The sequence below is a fragment of the Leuresthes tenuis genome, unplaced genomic scaffold (assembly GCF_036924035.1).
Source record: "Leuresthes tenuis unplaced genomic scaffold, fLeuTen1.0.hap1 SCAF_4, whole genome shotgun sequence".
Classification (NCBI taxonomy): Eukaryota; Metazoa; Chordata; class Actinopteri; order Atheriniformes; family Atherinopsidae; genus Leuresthes; species Leuresthes tenuis.
The window spans coordinates 13,395,357-13,423,296 of record NW_027325358.1 but is presented as its reverse complement, the minus strand read 5'-3'; the positions used below and the strand labels follow the sequence as shown (position 1 = coordinate 13,423,296).

The window sequence follows — 27,940 nt, the reverse complement described above, 5'->3', positions numbered from 1 at the left end:
GCCTCACTGCCGACACTTGATCAGCTGCTGCACTTTTCGCTTGTGTCATTGAATGCCTCCTGTGTCTGAGGGCTCCCCCCGCCCTTGCAGCAACACACGGAACATCTGCGCTAACAAATAAACGAACATTTTTTTTAGAGAGAACTCTCGCTTCCTCACTATTGCCTTTTTCCGCACTGTTGCGTTTGCAAGCTGTCCATACAAGCTGAGTTGGCGCAGGCTGTGCTGTGTGCGCGCACATTTTGCCAGCAACTCTTTTAAGAGCAGCTTTTTCTCAAGATTGTAGTTCAAGTTTGTTCGCGCGTCAGGAGCCAGCACAGAGCGCAATATGTCGCTGCCGCAGCAGATACGAGACGAAAGGTGAGGAAGATTCTGTAAAATCCATCATTACTTAGCGAATAGTAGTCCCCCTCAGCTCATGTGGTTATTGACCCGGAAGGATTGAAATAAAACAACTTGGTAATTAAAGTAAAGGCGGACTGTCTGGCAGTACAATTGTTTAAAGTTATTTCTAAGTGTATTATTATTTTTTAATTAAACATTAAAATGATCGTCTTTTCCTATTTTTTAGTGACTTTGATCAGCTCCCTCACAACATCCCTATTAGTGCCACCATTGCCGATATTGAGGAGAAGAAGGGCTTCATAGACTACTTTGTAAGTATTAACAATGACCACAACTGTGCCTAACTGAGCCTAGCGCCCTAAAAAAAGTGCACATTTGTTTACAACAGTTGTTCATGTCGTGCAAACTCTCCAGAAAATGTCAGAGCTGCATTCCATGTGTGGCTTCTGTCTCTCTCCCAGAGGTTTGTGATTGAGGTGAAAACAAAAGGAGGGAGCAAGTATTTGATCTACAGGAGGTATAGAGAGTTTTTCAACCTCCACCAAATCCTTGAGTCCAAATACTCCCCCGAGAATCCAGAGAAACCTGGTCCCAACACCTGCACCCTACCTACTCTGCCAGGTGAGTGTGTTCACAGCACTCATAACTGCAGTGGCATGCAGGCATGGAATGTAACACGATGCCAGATTTCACATTGTTCAAATACAAGTTTGTCATCGAGCTCAGCAGGAAATTAATCAGGCGTCCGAAATCAGGCAGGTAACATTCGTGACCCAAATATTTTCAGTTTCATGCCAGATGTTGTCTTAATGACAGGCAGTTTGTCAAACAAAGGGATAATCTAATTTGATGTTCCACTAGCTGATTTAGAAAATAGTTTCAGTTGGCACACCTGTAGTAAAGTACAAAAACTGTCTGATGTCATACATTGGCTTATTCTACATTCGGGCCATTGCCATGTTGGCTTTTCTAAAGAGACAGAAGGGGCAATATTTATTTCTTATTTTTTCTTGTTATTGTGTGGGCATGTATGTGGACATCATTTGAAAAATTTCTCTAAGTGGAAATTTAAGTATGTCATACTATATTGTATCGTATTATTTGTTATTATATCATATAGTATCCTATCCTATGACATTGTATTGTTTAATGTCACATTGTGTCACATCACACTTTATTGTATTGTATTTGGACCAAAGGGTAGAGATGAAAAGTGATAAAAGAAAATTACTGACGAGACTTCCATGAGAGAAGCTGATGTTTTTAAATGTCATCAAATGTCTATTAGAGCCATGCATGCTTTGGGGCTGGCACCTAGAGGCCTATGGCTTCATCCAAACACATGCTATTTGCTAAACTGTTTTTTCACCACAAATTATTGCTAACATACTTTTGGCTTCACTGGAGTTAGTTAAAGTAATGGAGTGATCCGTTATTATCATTTCTTTCTGCCATGCCGAGGACATATTCTGTCTTCTGAGTCTGTGTTTAATGCATGTACTGTGCCCTTTTCAAAACTCTCACAAATTCAGTTGGCTGTTACTCAATGGATTCAGTATTTTTACAGACAACTCACATGCAATAAAGCTGCTAGCATAAAGTCTTTTTCCTCTTGCTGCTGTTGCCTCATCATCTATAGTACCGTATAAGTACTGAGTGGCAGTGTGCCCAAACTTTCTGATGTCCAGGTCATGATTCGATTTGCTTCAAGAATTCAAAACACATTAGCCTCAGATGAAATCAAGGAGAATATCTTAAGGAATAATTACGGCGGTGGCCTTCACAGATTTGACAAAAAATGTTCCCAAGTTTGGTGTGAACTCAGTGCTATGCAAATCTAATTCTTTTCAGGCCACTTGAGTATGGTGTGGATATATTTTATGTGCCCGTTGCTGCATAATATTTTGTGACACTTGACAACTCGAGATGCTGCATTAAAATCTCCATTGAAGCATCTGCCAACTCAAGTGTAACACCACTCTCATCCATTTGAACTAAAGTTTATTTTCGCTTACACTCTTATACCATTGGACCTAATGAGCCTTATGTCTCTTCTCACAAGGTCTTTTGGAATAGCACTCCTATCTTTTTAATCACCTGAAGCCCAATTGTTATGAAAATGTAAAAATAAATCAGTATCACAAATACAAAGCAGGTGTTATACTGTAGTACTCCAGGGGAGTGTAACCTACAGTACAAGTTCACTTTTATAAATTACTAAACAGTAAGTGGGCGGACATTGAGGACGTTCCAGGAAAAGCTGATGGATAGAGGACTGCCATAGAGAGAATGCAGGTTAACTGGAAGCAAAAGATGTTGTGAGACGGAAGAAGGTGATTCATCCATCTTTTGTCAGATGGTATGGATCTTGTGCCTGACCATGATGGCAACAGACTGAGCAGAAGGAGCTGAGAACCTAAGCACCATTTTTTTTTATAGTAACCAGGGATTTACTATATATTTACTGAGGCACTCTCAGCTCAGCTGGGAGAGATAATAACTGCATGTAGTGTTTACTTCTGCCTCTAAGTGCATCAAGGCATTTACCATAACATCTTGCGCGGCTGTTTCAAGTAGAAAACAGCTGCAACTTCATACCTTAAGAATCTTAAATTTCCTTATGGAGCAACCATCCTCTTTGTAAAATTAGGGTGCGACTGCCCAATGCATAATTCACCAAACATTTCCAAATCCATTTCCTGAGGAGGACACATCCAGGATGATGGGCAGGAGCGAAATAATGAGCAAAAAGGAAGTTTAAACCATTTCTTCCTTTGATTGTTGTGGGTAACGTGAGATCATGGGCAAATGAAACATGTGAGCTTAGACTGCTGTCAAGAACACAGTGGGAATACTAAGAATGCAAGATTATGTGTTTCACAAAGGAACAAATTCTTGACTTCAGATTCCAGTCATTCAGAGATTGCAGACAAGAGCAATAAGAGTGAGGAGGAGGACAGAAGGGTTTGTTAACAACAGATGATGTAATCCTTGACATTCTATTCTATAAAGTATTCTTCTTCTTATTATTTTTAACTTCAGTTGTGTCCATCATCATCAGCATGATAACTTTAGCTCAGAAGATAACAATTAATAACTAATAACTGAATTTGCTTCATGTAATTATGAATGATAACATGGCAAACTGTGACTATTGAGCTACAGGGATGTTTAAAGGGTTAAGTATCCAGTAAATTGTAGATGGCAGTGCAGTTTTGACTGCCTGCTCCTGCTAAATAATGTGCATTTTTTTTGTAGCTGTCTGTATTATTGTTGTATGAAATTGTTAAATGAAAAAGAACTAAGTGGTATAATCATCTAAAGACAGAGAAGAGAAGAAAAGAGTAGAAAAAGAGAAAGAGAAGAGATAGAGTACAACCAGCAGAGCATGTACAGACATTAGATATCTAGGTTCCTGGAACAAAAAGGCAGTGGCCCCTGCAAGCTTTGTGAAGTGATGCCTATGCTGGCCAAAACCAAACAGAAACTTTAAATTAGGAAAGTGAGAGCAGTAAAGAGACGGATTCTTAAGAGTGCGTTTTAAAGCTCAATGTCACGTAGCGCACACAGAAGCCCAAAAATTCAATGTCACACAAAACCAATTTCCCAAAAACTGGGTTTGTTTAGTGGTGTTTATTGCAGTCTTTGATTCTCAGATATTTATAGATGATCTAATCCTTTAAGTTATATACAAATATACCCAGGCCTCTGTCACTGGTTATGCTGCTGTGAGACCGCTTGTCCTTATCACCTTGGTGGCTCTGGTTTTATTCAGCTCATCGTTTTCCCATAACTCTGTCTGACTGGGATGGGCCATCAGTGTCTGCATTGATTATTGGAGGCTTGAAACCAGCATCTGCACCAATAAATGCCTAAAGGCTTAGGTGGTTCGAACCATTGATTTGGAAGAGACGAGGGCAGAGGGAGGTTTTTGTGTGTGTGTATGTGTGGACCTTAAGAATACCTTAAGAATCAAATTGCAGTGCAGTTAAACCTCTTCCTAAGTCCCAGTCAAACTATTTTCTATTGACTTAAAGGCTTTAGTTTGTTACTGTTTAACAAATTAAACTGTGCAGTATATGTATTGCTCATTTATGTGTTACATACTGCAGCTGTACAGTAGAAGCACAGTAATCTGATTTTGAGAATCGTGACATCATCGCAATAGTTGCCTAAACTGTCACATTTTGGATATTTTAGAATTTTTCAATTAAAAAAATTTAATTAAATTAAATTTAAAAAATAGGAATGTCCAAATATCAAGAAATTGTGAAATCTGAGAAAGTTTTTACAGTCTCTATATAACACAGCTCCTCCAGCAGTTGACGTTATGACAGTAAAAAGCACATGTTCATGTGTTTGTAAATCATTGAAACCCTATTGGTGTCACAGAGAATCACAAAACATGGTGGAGAGCTTGAGCACACACAAAGACGGGACACATTTAACTCTGGATGTGGATCATGTTATTAAAGATTAGAACTAAACAGTGGTGTTAACTGAGGATGTTCTCCCAAAGTGGCATTTATCTCTTTAAGTGATTTTTTATATGGATACAACAGTGTTGTAAATCAAAAGCAGTTAACATTTGTAATCAGTGGACAATATTGCTCATATTTATTCGAGTGGTGCTATCTTGTGGCTGGAGCTCCGCCAGAGCCGAATTCTTCCCGATCCAATAAAACAAAGCTTGTCTTTCTGTACAGTTTATTCATAGTAACTTGAACTTGTAAATGTACTTATTTCAGCATACCATCAGAGCCACTATTAATTGTTTGATTTCTCTCTACATTGTCTTTAATATCACCAAATTTTCATGGCAAGGCAGTGTATTCTGAGACCATTCTTTAATTCTTCATTAGACAGCATAGACTTTTAATTTAATCTTATTACCCTCTTTGGTTTATTCTTTGAAGGAACTTTTACAAGAAACAAAGCCTTTGTTGTGATCATTTCAGCACATCATTCTTTAAAAACCTTAAGGCTATAATGTCATTTGCTATATTGGGAAAGTTCTACTTTTCTACAAACTCAGATTTAGCATCTGCCACTGCGGAGTCTGCTGGTTTAATTGGAGTGCCAGATCTCATCAGGATGGAAAGGGAATAAGAAAGACAGGGGGAGACTGGAGGGAGACGGGGGAGGAAGGGTGATGGGTATAGAAAAAAATAATGGGAAAAGTATTGAGGTCTGTCTGGTCAAACAGAAGCCATTTCTATTTTCTGTACGACACCGGGCCTTGCATGTTACATATTCCATTACATCCACGGAGTGTTTAACTCAACATAGGTGAGGTGAGCAGATGAGTGACTGATTCATCTGTTAGTGAATGAGTGGATTTGGGCAATTGAGTGAGTTATCATGCTCCAGAGTGAATGAGATGAGAGACTCAGAGAGAAGGGAGAGGGCTGAGGGTCATTAAGGCCGAGCTAAATTTGATTTTATAGCAGTGTTAGATGGCCATGGATGAATTGCTGGAGCTCGATTTAGTCTTGGGGGTCAGTGCTGTGCCTCGTAATTTTTGACTGAAGTTGGTGAGACATGAAGGATGAAGGGTGATACGTCCTCATTCTTCATTCATGTTTTTTTTTGTTTTTTTTCAGGCAGTATTTGGCCAATTTCAGACTAGATTAATGGTGTGAGAGTAAATATACATACTGCCATGATCCTGTATATTCTGCTTTTGTAGAACAAGTAACACATTTGCAAGGCTTTTGTTGGGATCATTGCTGATTATGTATACATATGTTTTATCAAGCATTGCATGCACTCTTTTTCTTTAGTGTCACTCAGTTTCTCATTATCTGTCCTGACAGATCTGCTCAATGTCAAGAGATTTGATGCAGAGAAATAGAATTGAAACAGAAGTTATTTGATGTTGTCTTGATTTGCATTAAGCTGCATTGTTGATATTTCAACATGCCACACTAAAATGCAGAACATAGTGCACATGTCAGGGGCTTTGCTGGAAGTAATTTATTTTGATGCCATAATCTTGAGATAACGATCTGATTATTCTGTAATGTTAAGGAAACAGCTCAATTTTGTGTGATAATTAGTTCATTTTTGCCACTTCGTGTTTTCTCAGGATCACAACACATAGTATAACCTGTTGTCATCAGAAAACAAGCTCTAGTTTATTGAGGTTACAAGGTCATTATGATGAGCTTGGATATAAGTGGTTCCTGTGTTAAACCTAATTTAGTTATTATTACTGCTGTGACAACTGTGGAGGATCTATAACATTAAGTCAAGGCATGCAGGAGTAATTCCTGTTTAGTAAATGTCTGCTCTTCGTCAGAGACTGTGGCATCTGTGGGCATATATAAGAGTATGTTTACAGTGACAGGAAAACAAACTAGAGGCCAAACTGACAAAATGTTTTTAACCGGTTCATCTCGAGAAAACAATACCTAGTTTATGAGATAACTGATACCTCATCACTACAAAACAAGTTTTTTTTTATCTCAAGATAAAGGAAGGTTTAAATTCTGATCTTATGGATGAAAATATTCATCCTTCCGTGGGGAGTAGAGCCTATTGCAGTTGCCACCTGGGGGGAGGCGGGTTACACCCTGAATGAGTCAATTTAGAATTGCCAATTAACCTAACATGTTTCTGGGGTGGTGGGAGGAAGCTGGAGTACTCGGAGATACTCCACACATGCATGGGGTAAACATGAAAACTACACAAAGAGAGAGGCCTCAGCTGAGATTTAAATCAGGAACCAACTTGCTGTGAGTGCTAACCAACACACCACCATGCAGCCCCTCGAGAAAATTATGTCAGAAAAAAAAGATTATTCATGGCCTTTCTTGACTTCTTTAAGTTGCCAAACATCAGTATCTTAGAAATGGTTCTGAAGAGTCTTAGCTGAAGCTATAATAGGAGCTAGTTTTGTTTTGCATTGTTAAAAGGTGTCTGTTTCTATAACAAATCATGCTTTAACCTATGTTCTTTTTTTGTACATCACTGCAACTGCAAAACTGAGGGCATGTCATTCTGCCCAATATAATCAAAGAAAACAGCTGCAGTTAAAAAGTACTACATTACAGAACATGTGAATATACAGTGTTTTTGTTGTGTGTATTGCCTGCATCGTGCAGCTCTTCTGTGCCACCAATTCATACTTGATGAGTGACTTTTTTCTGTTTACCTCCAATTGCAAAAACAGGAAAAATCTACATTGGAAACAAACAAGAGATTGCAGAGAGCAGAATCCCTGAACTCAACACGTACATGAAGGTAATCCTATTTAATTTTACCCAAAGTGCAAGTTCTTTGGTCTTTTGTACAAAGGAAAGAATTATTGGCATGCTTGCAAACTTCTTCAGCGTGCAGTGCAGTAGCCTACATCTTAGTGGGCTGAGCGATGCTGTAGGTGGATAAGCACTGACTCGGATATTTCAGCAGCAGTTTGGAGATTGAGCTCAACATGTAGGAGTTGCTGCTCTCTTCTCTTTGCTCTGCCCTGTGCCCACATCATGTCTGACTGACTGTATTTGTGGGACTTTTGACATGTTTCACTGTTGCACCATCGCTAAAAACATGATCAGGTTCTGTTTCTCCCACTCGCTCACTTCTCTTTTCTGCTTTACTGCTTTTTTTTTTCCTGCAACCTACATGGCTCTCGCTTTGCCATACTTTCTCACCTTTGTTCACCATACACTTGTATTACTTCTCGCCTCATTTCCTCTTATTTCTTTCCACCCTTCTACCTTGAATCTCTCACCACCCAACTTCTCCTTCTCTTCTTCTATCGAAGTCTCACTTTCTCTTGACACCCTTGATTCTTTATGAACATCTAGTCATCCCTTTTTTTTGCATCATGTCTCCTTCTCCACCCTTCTCTCTGTTTTCCCCTCCAAACACCCATCTTTGTCTTGTCTTTTATCCCCATAAATATAGCTTTGTTTTTCACCACTCATGGCTTATTCTCCTCTTTCTCTTCTTAGAGGTTGCTTGGTCTTCCAACATGGCTGTTGCTTGATGAAGCTCTCAGGATGTTTTTCTATCAGACGGAGCAGGACAGTCAGCACAGGCCACAAGCCCTCAGGCGTCTCCGCCCTCCTACCCGCAAAGTGTAAGCTCCACTCCTGATAAACATTAGGTTTTTAATATATAGACGTATTACTGCTAAAACAAGGAGAGCTTTTACTCTTTTACTCGTGCCGGAAGCAATGTGATCATCCTGCTTTACTGTGGTACCTGCTTTCCAAATTGTTACTTCGAAAGCATGACATTGTGAGAAAAGTAGTCCAGTAGTTTTGACTACAGCACCAGCCATACACGCCTGGATTAGAATAAGCTCCACCAAGCAAACAAATATAATGGATATTTCATATCTCTTTTTTTTTTCTTCTTTTTTTTTCTGAGTCTCCATGTAAGACATTTTAGTCATTGAATGTGCATTTTTAAAAGCATAAACAGGGTTACACTCACTCTTACAACTTAGAGAGGAGCAATTAGCATGTCAGGTGTTATGTTTGAACGACTGCAAATAGAGACTAAAACCAGTTAATACCGAGGACTTCAACAGGGTAATTTCAGTCAGAATGGATAGTACTTTTTCAGCTGGAAGGCAAATTTACCAAGTCAGATAAATATTCATACCAACAGATGCTGTTTAAATAAAGAAATTAGCCTGCCAGAGGAGACTATTTCTTAAGAAGAATACAGTTAAATATGGGGGTTGGGTGGTGGAGAGAGCACTTGCAGTGTAACTGCATCAGTATGATATCAACTGAAATCAGTGTCAAATATAACCAGCATGAAAAATTGCACGAATATAATTGGATGTCTGCTAGTCAGTTATTAGCCAAGCAGCTTTTGAATGAGTCACAGCTATGCTCAAATGATGCAGATATTCCAGTTAGAAAGTGAATGTTAAACTTAATTTTATCAGAACAAATGATGGCTTTTTATATGTAATATATAAGATTATGATTATGTTTTAGTTTCATAATTTTAGATATAAGTTAAAGAAGTCTTTATGTGAAGATTCCTTCCTTTTTTCAACCGTATCTGTTAATGAAAATTTAGCATGTGGAACATATTTTATTCAAGCAATCCTTAAAGTCGTAGTAATTGTTGGGTACTGCAGGAGAATGAAAAGGTCATAGAGAAATACAACATTTACAACAGTGCTTCGTTTATATCGATGTCAAAACCAGGACTGCAGAGCAGTCACCTTCTAGACTGGTGACATGACAAGAAGTTTGGCATTAAGAGAAATCCACAGAGCCTCATTACCATTTTTAGAGTCCACTTCCTCATCCATAACGGTTATTCAAGCTTCTCATTGGCCCATTTTCCTGTGGTCAGGTTACACTGGTGAGAGATGTGGAAAAAAGGGACTCTCTCAACAGGAAATTATGCAAATGTCTCAGTACTTCCCCTGTTCTTCCATGGATGTGGTTTTGAGCTTATAAACTTTGTATAATCTCTTTTTAATCAAAACATTTCATGAAACAGACCTTTCCTCTTTTGACTATTACAATATATCTAAGTCTGTCATTGTCATCGACACCAGTTGTCAAATTCAATATCCTCAGCAGGTCTTCATATCAGAAAATAGACAAACCAGAAAATAAATAAGATATTTTTCAGGAAGAGCCTTATTCTATCTTAGCTAAACTTAGCTTGCATACTTGTTTACTTTAGTAGGGTAAAATACCTAATCTTAGTTGAACCTTTAGCATTTATTGTTGCATAAGACAATTAGAATTGCTTAATTGCAGTGTGTCAGATACAATAATTGTGCATTCATTCTAATGGTAGCTGTGAGAATATTGCATTTTTGGTTCTTCATTGGGGTATTTAAATAATCTAAATGGGAATCCTGATTAAAAGTGAGAGTTGAGCAGCTAATAAGCACTACTGAAGCATTATATCATCTTTTCAGGCTTCATCCAATCAGGTGTCACCATCATCGGTGTGAGTTGTCTGCTAGTGTCACAGAGGAGCTGAAAGAAACGCAATTTGATAACACTTTCTAAAAACAGCAGTTTTTAGTTTCCCTGTTGTCTCAGCAGAAATAAATTAAAAGTTATGTATTTGACTGATTTTCACTACAGAGTCGAGAACGCTCACAATGACATCTAAAGCATGATCTGTCAACACAGAGCCACAGAAAAGTTCACTCTAATATGAATTTAGAGATTGTGGGATTACTGTGGACAAATGGATATGAAAGAAGACTTGAAATATATAAAGAAAAGATAGCTGGGGTTAAATAAATCTTAAAGTATAAAACAAAAGATAAATAGTCAGTGCACACGTGTTTGTCTCTATGCTTTGAAAAACTAATTTATCATCTGAAGTTCTAGAGACATATAGATTAGGGTTGGGCTATAAAAATATCGAAATCTCTGAGTATACTTCAGAGAACCAAACACTATTCGATAATGGGAAGAATATGGTGCTGCAACAAACCTGTCAAAAAGGGCAGCCCACCAGAATCACATACCAGGCTGGAAGGACCTTAATCAGAGGCCAAAGGTGAGCCTGAAGGAGCTGCAAAGCTCCCCAAGAAGAGTTTTCAGTGTTCTTTGGACTACTTTAAGCCATAGACTCCAAAAACCCACTGCAGCCCTGAAATGTCGCATGTGGCACAAACCTATCACCCCAAGTTAACCATCCCCACACTCAAGCATGGTGGTGGCAGTATGGTGCTGTATTTGGAAGATATCTATCTGTCTGGGAAAACCTTTGTCAAGGCCCAGAATTCATCCGAATAAGAGACGGGTATAACTAAATCAGGCTCTGGTTCACCAGCTGAACCCATTCAGCATGAAGGTAATTGATGCAAAAGGTATGAATTTTGAGAAATTTAATTTTATGCATGCTCATGTTTTTCTTTTTTTGTCTTGTGTAATGTTTCTTTCATAATCAACAATAGTTTATATTTGCAAAGTGGCAGGCATGTTGATCAAATTATACAGACCCCACAAAATCATTTTAATTGTAGGTTGTCATGCAACAATAGAATACCATGAAATGGTATTTGAGTAGAATTAAAATGAATATTGATGAGGTCAGAAATGTTTGTGTCAAATCTACCCAATAGTAGCTCAAGCATTTCATATTGAATTAGAAAGGTGATTTCTGCTATGGCTCTGGATGAAAAGTCAGGGCATCAGCGGTTCTAAAATATTCCATTTGAACTGTTGAGATCTTTCAATCTGGGCCAGGATAGGGGATAACAGAATGACCAACTCTGACGTTTGTTGAGTTTTTGCTGCTGCCATTACTCAAAACGCATGAAATGGGTCCAACTGGAACTACAGCTGGTGGAAATGCCATGCTTTAGAAAGCCCAGAAGATCCCATTTTGATGTCACTTGAAGGGATAAGCCTCTTGTTATTGGACACACCTGCAAAGAATGCTCATGACTTTTCTCTGTTCTCGTCTGTTTTCTAGAAAGATGGTTACGCCACCAAAGAAGGACATGTTCTCCTCCCCCAGGGCTGAGGTAATTGTATATGTTGTTGTTGCTCTGGTTACGATCACCAAGGCCACCCACAGAGTAACACCCTTTCAGTTAAAATAGAATAAATATTTCTCAACCTGAGAAATACCCATTGATCTCATCAGCAGCATCCTCTGCATCTCATGACATCTCATGACACAACTTTACAGAGTCCTGTCCACAAAAATGTATTACTATGCAAGACCAACAAATAACACACACTTAGTAAGAGACAACATACACAAGTGTATCGGTTAATTTTACAAATCAATATTAAAATGAAGAACATCAAGTGTTTTGCTGCACTTTTCCTCCTGCTTTTTTTCCCTTGACTTGTTTGACCTCATCAGAAGTTTCTGCCTCACTTTGCATCTTTTTTTGTAATTTCTGAATCAGTTTCTCCTTTCATATCAGCCTTCGTCCTTCTCTCCTCAGTGTTTCTCCTCCCTTCACCACCCTTCGCTTTAAACATCACCAAAGTTTAGTCCTAGTTCTACCTTTATTTCTCTCTCTCAAACCCTGTTCTATTTTCCATCTCATTGTCTGATTGTTTGCATTATGGTCTGTAAAAATATTTCTGGTCTATGTGACTGATCGAATTTTATATATTCATCGCAGTGTTCATAAACTTAACTACTAACACTAAAAATTCAGGTGCAAACGAGGACTGTAAATGTTGTTCTATACGGTGCGTTGGGCATTTTTCACAGGTTGAAATATATTCGCAGCTGGTGATATTACAATAATAAACTGCAGGAAAATGAGAGGAACACTGACCTCTTGTTCTTCCACTGCATGTTAAAGTTCAGTTTTTATTGTTATCCCATGAAATAAAACGAAAGATTTTTGAACGAAAAGCTAGACTAGCTCTTGATTTCTACATATGACGATTGAAACAGTTTACTTGGACTACTTAGTCTCCATGACCCGGGCCTCAGTCACCAAACGTAGCATTTCTTTGCTCTGGACCAGCAAAGAGTTCTTGCTAGCGTAGCATAGATTTTTTTTGTTGCTGGAGTCAGGGTCTTGGTGGTTGAAACAGAAAGAACTGGTTCTAAGTTCGGCTCTTGCTCTAAACCAGTATCGGAACCTCTTTTGTGGAAAAACCCCAAAAGTGAGAAAACATTGTAACTGCATCCACGGGGTGTTTATCTCCACTTCTGAGACACTGAACATGGTGAGTAACGTTTACGCAACATTATTTCTGTGACTATAAGTAATTTAAGCACTTCTGTCGAGACACATTCCTCAGCTGTATCCAACTTCTTAAATACAGCTCACAACCACATTCCTCACAATGCTTCTCTCTAAGGAGGTAAATCCGGCTGGTTTTCATTTAGAAATCTTTCATTTTCAAATATTTTAACGGATTGAATTTGTGAAGGAATCATGCACATAATCACGATTGATATTTTAACCACTAGCATGCAGCACTAGTATGAAACAAATTTATAGAATTTAGTAAAAGACATAACTCAAACAGCTGAATTTAATGTATATATTCATGTGTGTGTGTGTGTTGCACTTTGTCTGCTCAGCACACAGCCTGCATTATAAGTTCATGTCTGCAGGTGAAGTGTTTTTTCAGCTCTTGAACTATCTGTACTTTATCCCCCCACATAAGCATTTAACTTTCCTAACCTTGCTTTGCACTAAAAAAGTGAGGCTCTTACACACACACACACTGTTTTTATCCGCACACTCCAGCGGTCTTCCATCGCCAAACTCCATTTTACTCCCTCCTCTCTGTCTTCCTCCCTTCTCTCCCACACAGAGCTAAAACACTGGTGTACTCCTCTCATGAAGCTGCCAGCCTACTCAACATTTATTTTAGCTCATTTTCTTTTATTCTCTAGAACAGTGAGCCACACTCTGTGTGTTTGTGCATGCCTTGCTATGTGTGTTTTTTAGCATAGGAAAGTGCCTATTAAACTCCATCCAAAAAATTATCAGTGGCTGGTCTGAGCCTTATGGATAAAAAGACAGTACAGGCATTTTTCACCATGTTTACACTGCAACACTTTCCACTCCACTTAGAATTAGGTGAGGTTTCACCCTGAACAGTAAGATGAGTAATTGTTGTCAGCTGTATTACTAGGAGCTTTAAACAAGGTCAATGCGACAGGCTGCTCTCTGTAAGCATGATTTAAAAGATCTGCAAGCCGGAGGGATGGTATGTCAATGTGAAAAATTAGGACAGATGAAGAGGCACAAATAGATTAAGGACAGAAAAGAGGTACAGAGTTTCTTAGATAGACAAAAAAAAAAAAAAATCAGGTCTTAAAAAATCAAGTGGTGAATTGCCACCCTGCTATCCAAAATGAGAGAGAAATATGACCACATGACTCTGATATTGATTCTTATCTTTATTCTAAACTAAATTTGTCTAGTTAAAGGTTCATTATTGCATATGGATGTGGATTAATGTGATTAAACTGCCATAGATTTAGCAGGTTTCATACAGGGTTAAAAGACGACTTCACCCAACCAGTTAACCTCATGGAAATGTTTATTTGGCTAATGAGTAGAAAGGGCAAGAAGAAAGACCGGCATGTCTTTGTTTGTGTTTCATTCCGTTAACACATGAGGAGGCAGTCATGTTTTGTTGTAATTGGGTGACAATTTTAATACATACTTTTCAGCATATTGAATTTAAACGTCCTTTCAGCCTTTTAAATTTGAGCCCAAGCAGCAAAAGCAGTAAAGATAAGTCTGAAAACAGCACTGGAAGTTTACACCAAGATGAAGAGAATCAATCAGCTCTGAAGGAGACAATGGAGCCATATCTGTGATATGTGGCACAGCTTCCTTTAAATGCGAAGTAAAAGTTTCCTCTGAAGGCTACTCCATTAGGGTCATAGTTGAGTTGAGTTTGGCTACATCTTTCTGAAGATATTTTGTTGTCAAACAGGTTTTTGTGCCGTCTTAACCTCAGCCTTTTTTTAAAACATTACAAACAGGTGTTTTCCCTGGTTTAACACTAAAGATGCAAAGTCTAGGGTGTCTGTATTTTTATAAAGCTCTTGCATCTCAAAACCGTAGACCTTTGGAACATCTGTTCATCTTTTAAAAACATTTGCATGCCACTGTTGAAGTACCATGTCAGCAGGTGATGCGTGTTTATGTTGTTGCTCATAGTTTAACCTCCTGCTAACCACTTTCATATTTATGCAGCATATGTCCTTGCTCATCTAGTGGAAGAGAGAGGCTTTGGACTTTCTTTCCCGTTTCCAGATTTCAGCCTACCCCGACATAGATTTAACTACTCGATTAATCTGTCCTTGTGAAACAGTAAATACACTCTATAGGGTATTGACTTAATGATTAGGTTTGGTCTTGTCACCCGAGTCGAGTCAATCTCCAGCAGCAACAATGTTGTCTGCAAAAAAACTCAATAGCTAAAAAAAACTCTGTCTCTTACTCTAACAGCACTAAACAGAAGAAACACATTGAAAGTACATTGTGCCAAAAGAGCTAAACAAAAAAAAGATGAATGTTTTTTACAAGGGTTATTAGAGAGCCAAACAATGTAGAACGAGAGCTGAAATTTAATTAATGTTTGTCAGATAGTCAGACAAAAGGTTTTCAAATCAATTTTAATGACCTATTGCTCTACTAGCAATCATTCATGGCAATTTAATATAGCCAAACAAATGTGGAAGTACTTAAAGACGCTCTGATTTTACTCTCCATGACAGCTGAAAAGTAGGAGTGCCCTGCACAGATGCACACACACGCATGCAGCCTCTTACACCTGTGCTCATTCTTACCTCACATGATCCATCACCTGAAGCTCGATGGGGAACAAACAATCTATTAAGTCAATCCACTTCCATTTAACTTAAGAAAGAGGGAAATAAAAAAAATTCAATTCTAATCTCCACCTCCCTCTTGTCAGACTAACGAGCGGAGGGTTTAACAAGCTCATTAATGCGGGGGTCAATGTAAGACTAATTGTACTGGGTGATTGCTCCTGTGGCTGTGAACCCAAGGGTTGTTTCACTACAGTTAGACACAAGCCCGGAGCTAAGAACTTAAGATGCTCTTTAACCAAATATCAGCTCTAGATGAATACAATGTGTGCGTATCATGAAATGAAACTGTTTGCTGTGTATGGCTGGTGTAAACGTCCTTGGGGAGGCTATTAAACATGATGTGAGGATGAACTCTGTGACTACATTTCACTCTAGCTTAATAATATTGCTGAATTAGTGCTACTGGTTCTTATAATGTAGAATTTCAGATTGTATAATGTTTCAGCAAAATAAGAGTGAATGGGGGGGGGGGCGACGACAGTCTTTTAATTTTAATTTGATGGCAGTGGTGGCATAACGATGGTGGTGTTTGTTCATGTCTCTGCAGCTTGCCAGATTGATTTTAATATATTTATTTTTAGAGAAGGATCCTGTACTTTATATGCAGCAGCTGGAAGCTGTGGACTAAAATGTAGACAAAGGGAGAGTCGTTAAAGTAAAAGGATAAAAAGCTGAAACAAAGATTATGAGGAGACAAAGAGGGAGATGAAAAGAGATGTAAGAGAGGACAAATTGCTTTGTCACATCATGTTAGGTGTTTGTGTTTAAGATAGAAGCGTATCAGCTCGAGCACATTTTCACATCATCTATAAATTGCATCTACTGGCAGGTCAGCACTATAATAGAACAGCTCATGGAATAATGCATTAAAAATAGCAGTCCTGAATTCAAAGAGTGTGTGCATGAGTGTGTGTCCACAGGGTCAGGGTAATCTCAATGGATTGTTAATCCAGCTTGTTCCCTCTCTCCCCAGCTTCATTAATCTGCCACGCGTCTATGTCTCATTTTCCCTGGACACACACACACACACGCACTCACACAGTCATTTGAAGGCCTATACACAGTGAAATATATTTTAATCTTAATTTCTAACACGTCAAACCTTATTTCTGACTCAGACTGCCTTTAACATGTTGTCTTTGCTGCCTCAAGTAGTAAATCTACTGTACGTGTTGTCTCAGACAGATTACTGGGATTTACGTTATTGATTTACACTAGGTTTTCAACATGGAGAACAGAAGAATAGAAAGCTTCAACGTGAATTGATTTATAGCTATGGCCACTTGTTTCAGGGTCAACTCCATGAAGACATGATGTTAAAGCTGACACTTCAGTAGACAGTAGCTAATTTACACATCCAACAGACACGTCTCAGCATCTATTCAGTCTTGTGAACTGTATGCTTCTGATGAATAGACTCACTGTCCAGCTTTGTTTTTGTCTTCACCTCATCCCGAGAGACAAATCTCCCTGAATGCTCCGCAACATTCCCCACTTAACTTTTCTCCATTTTTAATGTAACAAGACTAAGTATTTAGATTTCTATAGAGCCTTCGAAACTTGTACTGTTACACGCTGATGTTTGAGTTCAGTAACATGCTAGTCTGCTGACAATGACAAATGCATGCTAAGCAGATATGATTATTCACTGTCTTAGAGAAGCATGTTAGCATGATAGCTAAGCCAATTGAAAAAGCGTGATTAACGCAGGGGGGTACACTGATATTTTAGAGCACATGTTGCCTTCGAGAGAACATCCTTTCTTTTTAGGGACTTCCATTTTTCAACAAGACAATGTAAAACCACATTATGTACACATGACAAAAGAAGAAGAGCGGGCACTGAGCTGCACACCATCTTGCAGTACTGACCTGTCCCCAACAGAGAATGCAAGAAACATTTTGACCCGAGAAACACAACAATTACAGGGTATATTTTGGCACACCTTAAGATGTATATGCCCAAAAGAATGGAACAAAATAACACCTGAATCACTTGGTATCCTCAATGCCAGACATCCTACAATCTATCAGATGAAATGACAACATTACAAAGCGATGAAGGCTTTACTGTCTCCAGTTTTCTTGAAATGTGTTTCAGGCCTGAAATGCAAGATGGATGTGATTTAACAAATTAAATTAAGTTGACGAGACAAAATGTGAAACATCTTGGGCTCATACTGTGTGCCATAAAATAAAAGTCAGTGTAAGATTTTCTCCATTTTTTTTGCACATCCCAACCTTTTCTGATCACAGGTTTTAAATCTGCCCCGATGATAGCAGTAGAGGTAAAGCCAGCTTAGAGTTCATTCAGAGAGGACATTGATATTTCCATGGTAATAATATTACTCTCAAAATCTGACTCACAGCAATATATGTCAACCTCTTTTGTGGTGCCAGATGAAAAATGCTGGTCACATCAGTGACTAAGAATGTTTGTATAGAACTTTATGAATTTATATCACTGTATCACACTCATACTGTATCACACTCCACCCAATCAAGTGGAGGAAGACTGGCGAGGACAAAGTGTAAATAAGATGCATGCATGCCCCAACGTTGAAATTAGGTTCGAATGAACAACTGATTTATAAGTCGTCATTTTCTCATCCTGTTTTAGCCACCATGGAGTGATAGATATAATAATAATACCCTATTTCCATTTCAGAAACCTAGTTTCCTAAATTGATTTAGTAGTTGTTGAATTACCGTTGGACTAATCAACAGATGGACCGGCATTGCTCTCCTTGGAGCAGTACTGCTGTCACACTTGTGCCACGAGAAAGCTTTAAACTGGATATTACACTTTGCATATCCAGTAAGATGGGCTTGTCGTAAATGTCTGTTTTGACTTTGATCGACTGTAACGTGGTTTTACATGCGCACGCCATAGTAGGGATACTGTCTGCCCAGAAGTGTTCATGGCTGCAACTAACAGGCCCTGACTACAAAACAACCAACATAAAGACAGCATAGATCCATCAGCTTTCTGCAGCCCAGTACCTCTGCATAACTTTAACTTTTCTTATCACCCCCTCCTCCTCCACCTACTCCTCCTCCTCTTCTTCACCTCCCGCCCACTGCTTTAACCGCTGTTGTTCTTTTTTTGGTCTCTGTACCTCAGTGATTCTCCAAATCTTTGTTAGTTTCACTGCCTCTTATGATGAATCTCCTTCTGTGCTTGCAATTCTCCCCTCAGTTTTTTCTGTCCAGTGTAACTGCATGTTATTGTATTTCACCACACCAGTATGTGCAGGTTCATTTCAGCCAGACTGAGCACGTACATTATGTTTGTTTTTGGATTTGCACATCTTTTAATTATTAGAAGGTGAAAAGATTATTATAGTTTGAGTGTGTGTATGGCTGTACATTTGCATTTGTGTGTGTGTATTTGAGTCTCTTAGCAAAAGCACAGGAGGGGGTTTAAAGCATGATAATGGCTCGACTGAGTTCTACTTTAGATGCAAATGCACTTTGTCAGGCTTTTATTCTAGACACCCTGATGCTAACCAAGATGGTTGAGAATCTAACCACCCTTTCAAATACTCACACATGCACACACACACACGCACAGTTTTGTATTGGCACCTGCTCAGGCTATTGACCTTTTACAGCATCCTCATCCACGTTTTTTGCTTAAAAAAACACACACACACACCTGAATAAATGCACAAATACTGCAGTTTTAGCACGCATAACATGCCATACATTATGTTAACGATACTTGTTCTGTCATTTCAGTCATTAATAAAAACAGCTTGGAAACAAATTAGCAGTAACTGAATGTAATTAATTACTTTCAATAAAGTACACAACTAGGGATGCACCGATATTCGGTATTGGTACCGATACCATGTGCGTGTACTTGTACTCAGTATTTATTGATCCGATACTACAGAACCAATACCAGTGTGACAGGAGCTTAATTTTCCTCCAATGTGTTTGTGAAAGATAAAATGTTAAAACAATATGTTGCACTAGAAGTAGTTTTATATTACTAAAATGCACAGAGTACAGTTGTATTTGGGTTGAATATGCCTAAAGAAAAGAAAATGTGTTTAATAGTAAGAACTGTAACGGCCTTGATTAGTACTCATATCGGTACTAAGTATCGGCAAGTACTAAAAGGTAAGTACTTGTACTTGGTTTAAAAAAATGTGATATCGGTGCATCCCTATACACAACTATACTACAAAACTGAGGTACCTGCGTTTTACGATATATTTTGCTCTAATCTTGTGTTTCACAGAAAAATCCAAATAAACGAAGTATGACTAATTTAATATAGATTAGCTTTTAATTTAAGGTTTTGACATACAAAATGTAACAAACTTATCAAATATTGCGCAATGGGTGAAGATGAAATTAATCACTTCTGTTTGTTGCTTTTGATTGGACAAATCAAATATTGTGGTGGGGTCTCTCTGGACTCTGAGATTCTCAACTGAGAAAATAACTAGCCTATTAATGTTAATAAGAAGACGTTGCAGCCTGATATGTTGAGCTCCAACTCCATCAGTTACATACATTTACATTAGTATTTGCATAATATATTGAAATAAATGCTTCATGCTTGTTACACCACTGACAAATTAAGTGTTTAAAAAATCATGACTGGTCTGAACTTTCACTGTCTGTGGACTGATGTTAGCAAAGACTTATTGTATAGACTATGAACTGAGCCCTCCCTTTTGAGGAAAAAAAAAGTAATTGTCATAGTTCAGAGAACATGGACACATCCAAAGATCGTGTCACTCACATTAATAATTGCTGAGAGAGAGAACAGTGTTGAAATCTCACATTTTTCACTATAAGCTCTTGTTTGAATGCCCGAAATATACAAGCAAATGTTTGAAGCTAAAGGAACAGTTGGACGTTTTGAGCATCATGATCGGCCTCCCAATGCATCAGTCAATGCTTCATGAATGAACAAGGAAACACATGACTGATTCCTTACAGGAAGCAGCAAAACCTGGGACAGAATGTCTTAGTTGACCAGTGACAGAAAAGATACTTTGTGTTTGACACCTCTTATTAATTACTGCCTCTTCCACTGAAATGTACGAGCCGCTCAAGTGTTATTGTGAAAAACAATACAAATGCTAAGTGTCATGTTAATGTAAAGCAGATTTTATGAGCTGAAACGGTGAACTTTGGTCTTTTCACGCTACAATCATCTTGGTTCAGTCTGAACTGTGGATAACGTTATAGAAACAAGGCTCTTGCTGTTACAGCTCATCCACAATTACTTTGTTTTCGTTTGAATTCCACGAGTTGTATTCTGCTGTTTTGGCTTCCATTTACACTGTTTTGGTTTGGTGTGATGTTACTCACATCAACACGGCATTCCAGGATATATCCCAATTAGTTGGTTTGTAGATGAGAGCCAAAACTGCAGTCACACTGAAGGATGATCGTCCGAAATTTCTGACAATGCCAGAAATGTCAATCTTTGGTTTTTAGCCATAATCAAAGATCTCAACACGATTCTTTCACTTTGGTCATTTTTCATCTGGGACAGATGATGTTTACTCTCATCTCCCTTTCCCCTGGCTTCTTTCTCTCTTTCTCTCTTTCACACACTCATAATCTTCTTTAACTGCAGACTTTACTTCTTTCTGCATTACTTACTCCTCAACAATAGGTTAAAAAAACTTTCAGCCTCTTCAAGCTGGGAAAATCTTCTCCATCATCCTTTTTTTCTCTTGCTCGCACACTTGCTCTCTTCCATTACTACGCTTCAAAAAGTGTGTAAAGTCTTACCCGTCATCGCTCACTCTTTGTGTGGAGTCTGTCCGTTTCACTCGTACTTTGATCCTCTTGTCTCTCACACACTCTTGTGTGTGCTCTGTCTTCTTTGTGTGCGTGCGTCTCAGGTGATGTTTGACTTTCGTGGTAACGACAAGGCAGAGTTGAACCTGAAGAGGGGAGAAGTGATCTTCCTGCTGCGCAGAGTCAACGCCGACTGGCTGGAGGTAAGAAACTGAGCAAGGCAGAGAGCGGGAGAGTGAGGTGGGAGGGAAAGAGAGGATGGTGAAGAAGGAGAGAGGAAGGGTTGGAGAGTGAGGGATGGGTGAAACAGAGAAGGTGCAGGGGAGAGGAGATAGAATTGAATAAAAGAGGAAAAGAACATTTCTAAAGAGAAAGAGATATTTATTAGGATGGTGGATTGGTGTTGGAGTAAGTGATGGAGCATATGGATATGATGGAGAAGAAGAGAAGCAAACATGGAGGAGAGAAAATAAGAGAAAAAGGTTAAGAGGGAAAAAGAGTAGAGATGCAGAGATGAGAAAAAGGAAAGGAGGTACACAGAAGATGAGTGAACATACTAACAGATGGTATGAAAGGATAATATGAATAGAAGGACATATTGCTGCAAACTAGATGAGCGCATACACATCCACCCACTACTTTCCCAGCATACGCTCCAAAAGTTTAGACAGTCATCTCTTGTCCAGCTTATAGTTTCTGCATCTATATGACAATTATGAATGTCCATGTGTGCAATATACTACATAGACTTTTTGTGCGAACCAAAATTTGGTGCTGTGGCTGCAGCATTCAGTGGGTCTACATGATGAGATTAACTCGATTATAGCTATCTGAGCAAGGGTAACTATCCTTGGATATATGGCGGTGAATGAATCGAATCACTTGCACAAAGCATGCCATACCCCGGTAAAATGCATCTAAGCACGTTATTCTGACCGAAATCAGACCTTTAAAATGCATCTAAGCACGTTATTCTGACCGAAATCAGAACTTTAAAATGCATCTAAGCACGTTATTCTGACCGAAACCAGACCTTTAAAATGCATCTAAGCACGTTATTCTGACCGAAATCAGAACTTTAAAATGCATTTAAGCACGTTATTCTGACCGAAACCAGACCTTTAAAATGCATCTAAGCACGTTATTCTGACCGAAACCGGACCTTTAAAATGCATCTAAACATGTTAGTCTGACCAAAACCAGAACTTTAAAATGCATCTAAACACGTTAGTCTGACCAAAACCGGACCTTTAAAATGCATCTAAACATGTTATTCTGACCAAAACCGGACCTTTAAAATGCATCTAAGCACGTTATTCTGACCAAAACCGAACCTTTAAAATGCATCTAAGCACGTTATTCTGACTGAAAGCAGACCTTTAAAATGCATCTAAACATGTCAGCCTGACCGAAACCGGACCTTTAGAAAGCATATAAACATGTTAGTCTGACTAACTCTGGAGGAACTTTGTCATTTAATTACCTGAGTTAATACAAATTTGAGAGAGTATGTCAACTTACAGCTTGTAGTTGGACACTAGACTGAAAGATTTTTTTAAGCATGTAGTCTCAAGACTGATAAGTGTGTACAAGAACACCCATTCAAGGGAGCAAATATTATCATATTTTGGCTTGGGTGCTTTACTTTGTCCATTCCAGTTCCTGAGCTTCCAATAAATATATTTTATCAGCAGCAACAAATTTCTTCTTCTTAGGGCAGACTGGATTTTATCATAACTGTATTAAAAATGATTATTTTAAGCTGATAAAGTAAAAGTCTTTTATTTCTAATTGTTTCCTTGTTGCGGTGTACGTCTGTGAAAGTGCTTGATGCTGTATTAAATTGTCTCTGCATGTCTTTATGTAGACTAACGCAGTCTGACACCAGGGGTGTAGTGAAAAAGGCTGTATGATTGTGCTGCGTGCCTCCATCACCAGCATCTTATTATGAACAGGCTAATTATTCCATTGAACTTCTCTCTAGATGATTCTCTGTGCAGCTTTTTTGTGGTTCATTTCTTTAACTCATCTTATCATCTGCGCCTGATCACTCCATCCTCTGAGATCTAAATTGTTCTCTCCACACATTTAAGTCTTTGTTTTTTTCTCTTTCTTCTTGTCTTCTTTTTCTCCAGGGCACAGTGAATAATCAGACAGGGATCTTTCCAGAGTCCTTTGTCAAGATTATTAAACCCCTCCCAGAAAGTGACTCAGAAGGTGAAGGTGGAGGCTACACATACAGCTGCCTCCGCTGCTTCCTGCTCACCCCCTCTGGGGTTGAAACCAGGTCTGTCTGACATAACAAGTTAACAGGATGTCTTCTGTTATTAGATTGCTCTGTGTGACATTAATTCCAACGTGAAACTAAAGAGGGTATTCAATCTTATCTTGAGTAGACAAGCTCCTGTTTCCACTTGGAGTGTAGATCTCAAACACAACACTTTGCACTGAGAGTATGCTAATGACTGAATTTATATAAATTTGGTTAAGTTAACAGAGTTTGTGTCCCATCTTACAGAGATGTGTGTGTACAAGAGGACCTTACCAGCCAACCATCACAGAAGGAGTTGCTGGCTCGCATGAGGTAAATGTTGTCCGCTTAAGTTTATCTGCTGTCTCTAAAACTCCATTTCTTGAAAAGTTGAGACATTTTCTAAAGTAGCTATTGGACACAAGTACAAAGAAATTATTTTAGTGTGTTCAGCATCATTGTGTTTAGAAAATTTAACTTTTTAATTCTGCTTTTTATCATTTGGAAACCGAGGATAGTCATTTTTGCAGCATTTCAGATGAATCTGTGTTCATTCTTGTGAATGCAAGATTTTAGCCTGTCAACAGTCTGTGGTTGTTTTTTATTCTCCTCTCCACAATGTTTTGGCTTTGTCCAGCTGTAGTAGCCTCGTTCATATGTCTCTTCATTAAGGGTACCTTCAGACATCTGCAAGTCATCTCAGCCGCCTCATAGCATTATAAACATTTGACACCTTTAGCTTATAACAACCTGTACGATCTTTCTCATCTTTTGCACATTATTATTTAACCAGAAGCTGACGCAACGTGGAATAATGTGACCGCAGAACATGTGTCCACTTTCTGTTCTTCTAAGATGAACTTGTGTGAACTGAGTGGATTTTCTGCAGAGTTAATATATGGCTTCCTTCTTGCATAGTACAGATTTTCGGTCATATTTCCGGATGCAGTGACGAACTGTCTTGACTGAGAGGCTCATGTCCACACTGATCATTCTGCCATGACAGTTTCTCACGCAGTGCCGCTTGAGGGCTTAAAGGTCTCACACATCCAACAATGGTTTCCATCCTTGGCTCCCTGAATCTTTTAACTCTGTAATGCCCTGTAAATGTTTGTTTTTTTTTTCAAAAATGCTTAGTGATGATTCTCAGATGGTCTGTCATCACCCATCCTTGTTTGGAAAGACGAAGCCTTTGGTGGATGCTTCTTTCATACTCAGTCCTGAGTATGAAAGCACTGTGAATTGTATTTCATATAACCTTCTCTGTCTTTGTTGTCCTCTCTCCCAGCTTATTGTGTCTTTCTGGTATTCAATTTTAACTCTGTTAAATGTTGTCTAAATTGTCATTAGTCAGTGAAGACATTGAAAATAATTTCCTTTGTTCTTGCGTCTGTAATTAACAAATTACTAAATTGGATTTTACTTTTCTGGGAATGAGGTTTGTAGCAGAACAGGAGAAAAGTAGAAGCAGAAGGCATGATGAAAGCATAAAAGGCTGTTTTTGATGTGATGATTTAAATGCATTTACACCCGTGTGGAAAATGCATCAACAAAGGTGTTGAGAGTAGATGGTTATTTAGCTGTGAATGGAGAAATGATTGTGTACAACGTCACACCTTTGAGTAAATTACAACACCTTTGTAGTATGTGATAATGATATTTTGATGAATACCTGATGTGAAGACAGTTAAATTGGACAAATCATGCACATTTTCAGGTGTATACTTTTGTCCAAGGGCTTCAGTGGTTCATATTTGTGTCATGAAACTCCTATTGATCTCATGTTGGCTCTTTATGCTTTATGCTGCAAAAATAATTATTTTTCTTTCTAATTCTTTATCCAAAATATTAATATCTGTATATGTTTAGCCCAAAACCGACATATTTGATTGGACATTGCCAACAACCCACTGTAACCTAAAATCGTTGCACAACTACACTGTCTTTTTGGCAACTTACTTGACATCCCAGCAGATCATAGTATTGCTATTAGTTTACATTATACAATAATGAACTCTCTTCTGTCTGCACGTTTTACAGTGTAGACAGAAGAGAGTGTATTTGAACAGTAGTGAGATGCATATAGTGTCATGTTGGACAGTTTTGAGATGCATATAGTGTCATGTTGGACAGTTTTGAGATGCATATAGTTCTCATGTTGGGAGTAACAGTTGTATCCCTTCTCTACCACATGCATAGCTGAACATATTTTCTTGTTTAGTGTTGCTTTCTGAGATGTTCTGATGTACAAAGCTGGTTGCTGACCTTCAACTGCCCACACTTTCACCTCTTCACTTCCTCAGCATTTTATATGTATGGTTGCAGTGCAATTCCAAAACAAACAAGGACAGGTAAAAGACTGTTAATTGACCAACCCACCCTAAGGGATCTGTAGATTTAGTCGTTGTGCACAGCACACTTGCAAACTGCCAATTTCTATCATCACCACTAATCAGATTAGTTCCTCTGGGAACTCTCTACTCTTTCTTCTCAGCCACAGCACCATCACCGAATGTGCTCATTACCCTGTCTGGGCTTCTTTGTCTTTTCCCTCTTTCATGCAGTCTCTTCCTCGATCTCTCATTTATTTGTTAATTTAGATAGGTATTGATGCCCTCCCCTTTCATAACCAGTTAATTGCCACTGCTTATCTGCTCATTATTGTTTGTCTGTTTTCAGGCCTATTGTGCCCTGGAGTAGGACGAATGAGATCCTGGTCTTGAGTTTTAATAATGCACATCACTAATAAAGGGAGGGGGAGAATAGGAGAATGAGAAGAAGAGGCTGGTGATGGGGAAAAAATCAACTTAAGAGACCAAAAGAGCATGTGTGTAGTAAAAGAGGAGAGACGATTATATAGTATGGAATGATGATAAAGATGACAACACTTAAATATCAGTAATAAATTACCAAGACGACTCAGTCCAAAAAAAGTCAACAGCTTGTCTACTTTAAGTGAGTCAAAAATTAAATGAAACCTTTGAATTTAAAGAAAAATGAATTGCTATCCATGCTAAACATTGTCAGGGACTGGACTGACATGCACATAAGAGTCCTGGATACGGTTGGATCTTTTCAGAATACCTTGTTGTTTGTTTGTAAATGTCTTATTCTGTTTCCACAAACCTGGAAAAGGTTTTATCCTGAAAACTGCCTGCAGTTTTGCTTAAGAGGATACGATGTCAGGTAATCATCTTTTCCAGGTTTCTGAAATTTTCCTGCTTGAGATATTAGAGACTTAAACTCATGGTTAGAAATTAGGATAATTAAATGAGTATCCAGCAGCTTATATTGTATGTAAACATCGTATCTATATATAATATATATCGATATATAGATGTACATATCATGTTTACAATAAATTTCAATTAAATGTTGTTGCTCGATGTCTAACTTTTGAAGTAAAAAATGCTCCTTTTTTGTGTTCTTTTTGTTTGACCTTATTTTGACTGCTGCGGTGTCGTACTTCAGCTCAGGACCAAGTGAGAAGAAAAATGTCTCTTTGGACTGACTCTGAAGTTGCCGTCTCCCTGTTTTTCTTTCTCTCAGTGACGTCTTCAAGGTGGATAATATTGCCCTGAACTACCGTGACCCAGATGGCGACCTTATCCGTTTACTCGACGATGAGGATGTCCAGCTGATGATAAAGGAGGCCAGGGGTCAGCAGGGAAAAGTCAAGAGACCTGTCAATCAGTTTCCATGGGAACTGCATGTGACCATGGCCTCTGACTTTTCCGTTTACAGCAGTGAAGGCTGAGAGACGAAGCAGAACACTGAGATATATTTAGTAGTCTCATATCATAAAAATATTGAAATATGTATTGATTCTAATGTTTTTTTATTGTTTACATTTATTCCTGCCTGTTTCAATTAATGGACCATTAATTTCACTTTGCATTAAACCAGTTTGTTATAGTTTTGCTTCCATTTTTCCATTTTTTTTCATATTTTCTTTGAAGTTTTTACTTTTATAAGTCTAGTCTTGTAGGTTATCAGCATTGAAATGGAATCTCAGCTCAGGGTAAAGAAAACCCCAAGGTGACTCATTTTAAGGGGCCAGAAATGAGGTATACTTTAACTGAACCGAAAGAAACTGTGGCTTTCATTCTTTGCTGATGATACGTATCTGTTCTTGCTAAATGTGCACACATTTTAGTCAAGAATGAGAGACATTATTATTTTTTATGTCTGCATACATTTGCATACTGAGCTACACTATCTCACATCTTTCCATACACTCACAATTATCTGACAACATTAACCCTGTGATCCATTAAACTAAATTGCA

The 27,940-nt window shown here is 38.4% G+C and overlaps 2 protein-coding genes across 2 annotated transcripts in view; one reads left to right on the top strand and one right to left on the bottom strand.

Annotated features, from left to right (window-relative positions):
- Positions 1-21,509, bottom strand: part of pvalb7 (parvalbumin 7) — a 35,115-nt gene extending 13,606 nt beyond the window's left edge. Inside the window, exon 1 of the mRNA XM_072384668.1 lies at positions 21,393-21,509. Coding sequence (XP_072240769.1) covers positions 21,393-21,399 — 7 coding nt within the window. The 5' untranslated portion in view covers positions 21,400-21,509. The remainder of the gene's footprint in view (positions 1-21,392) is intronic.
- Positions 187-27,940, top strand: ncf4 (neutrophil cytosolic factor 4). The gene is made up of 10 exons (XM_072384666.1): positions 187-360; positions 572-656; positions 807-966; positions 7,520-7,590; positions 8,301-8,428; positions 11,767-11,818; positions 21,506-21,604; positions 23,537-23,688; positions 23,920-23,985; positions 27,202-27,940. Exons 1-10 carry the CDS (start codon positions 329-331, stop codon positions 27,407-27,409), a joined length of 1,053 nt encoding a protein of 350 aa, XP_072240767.1. The 5' UTR covers positions 187-328; the 3' UTR covers positions 27,410-27,940.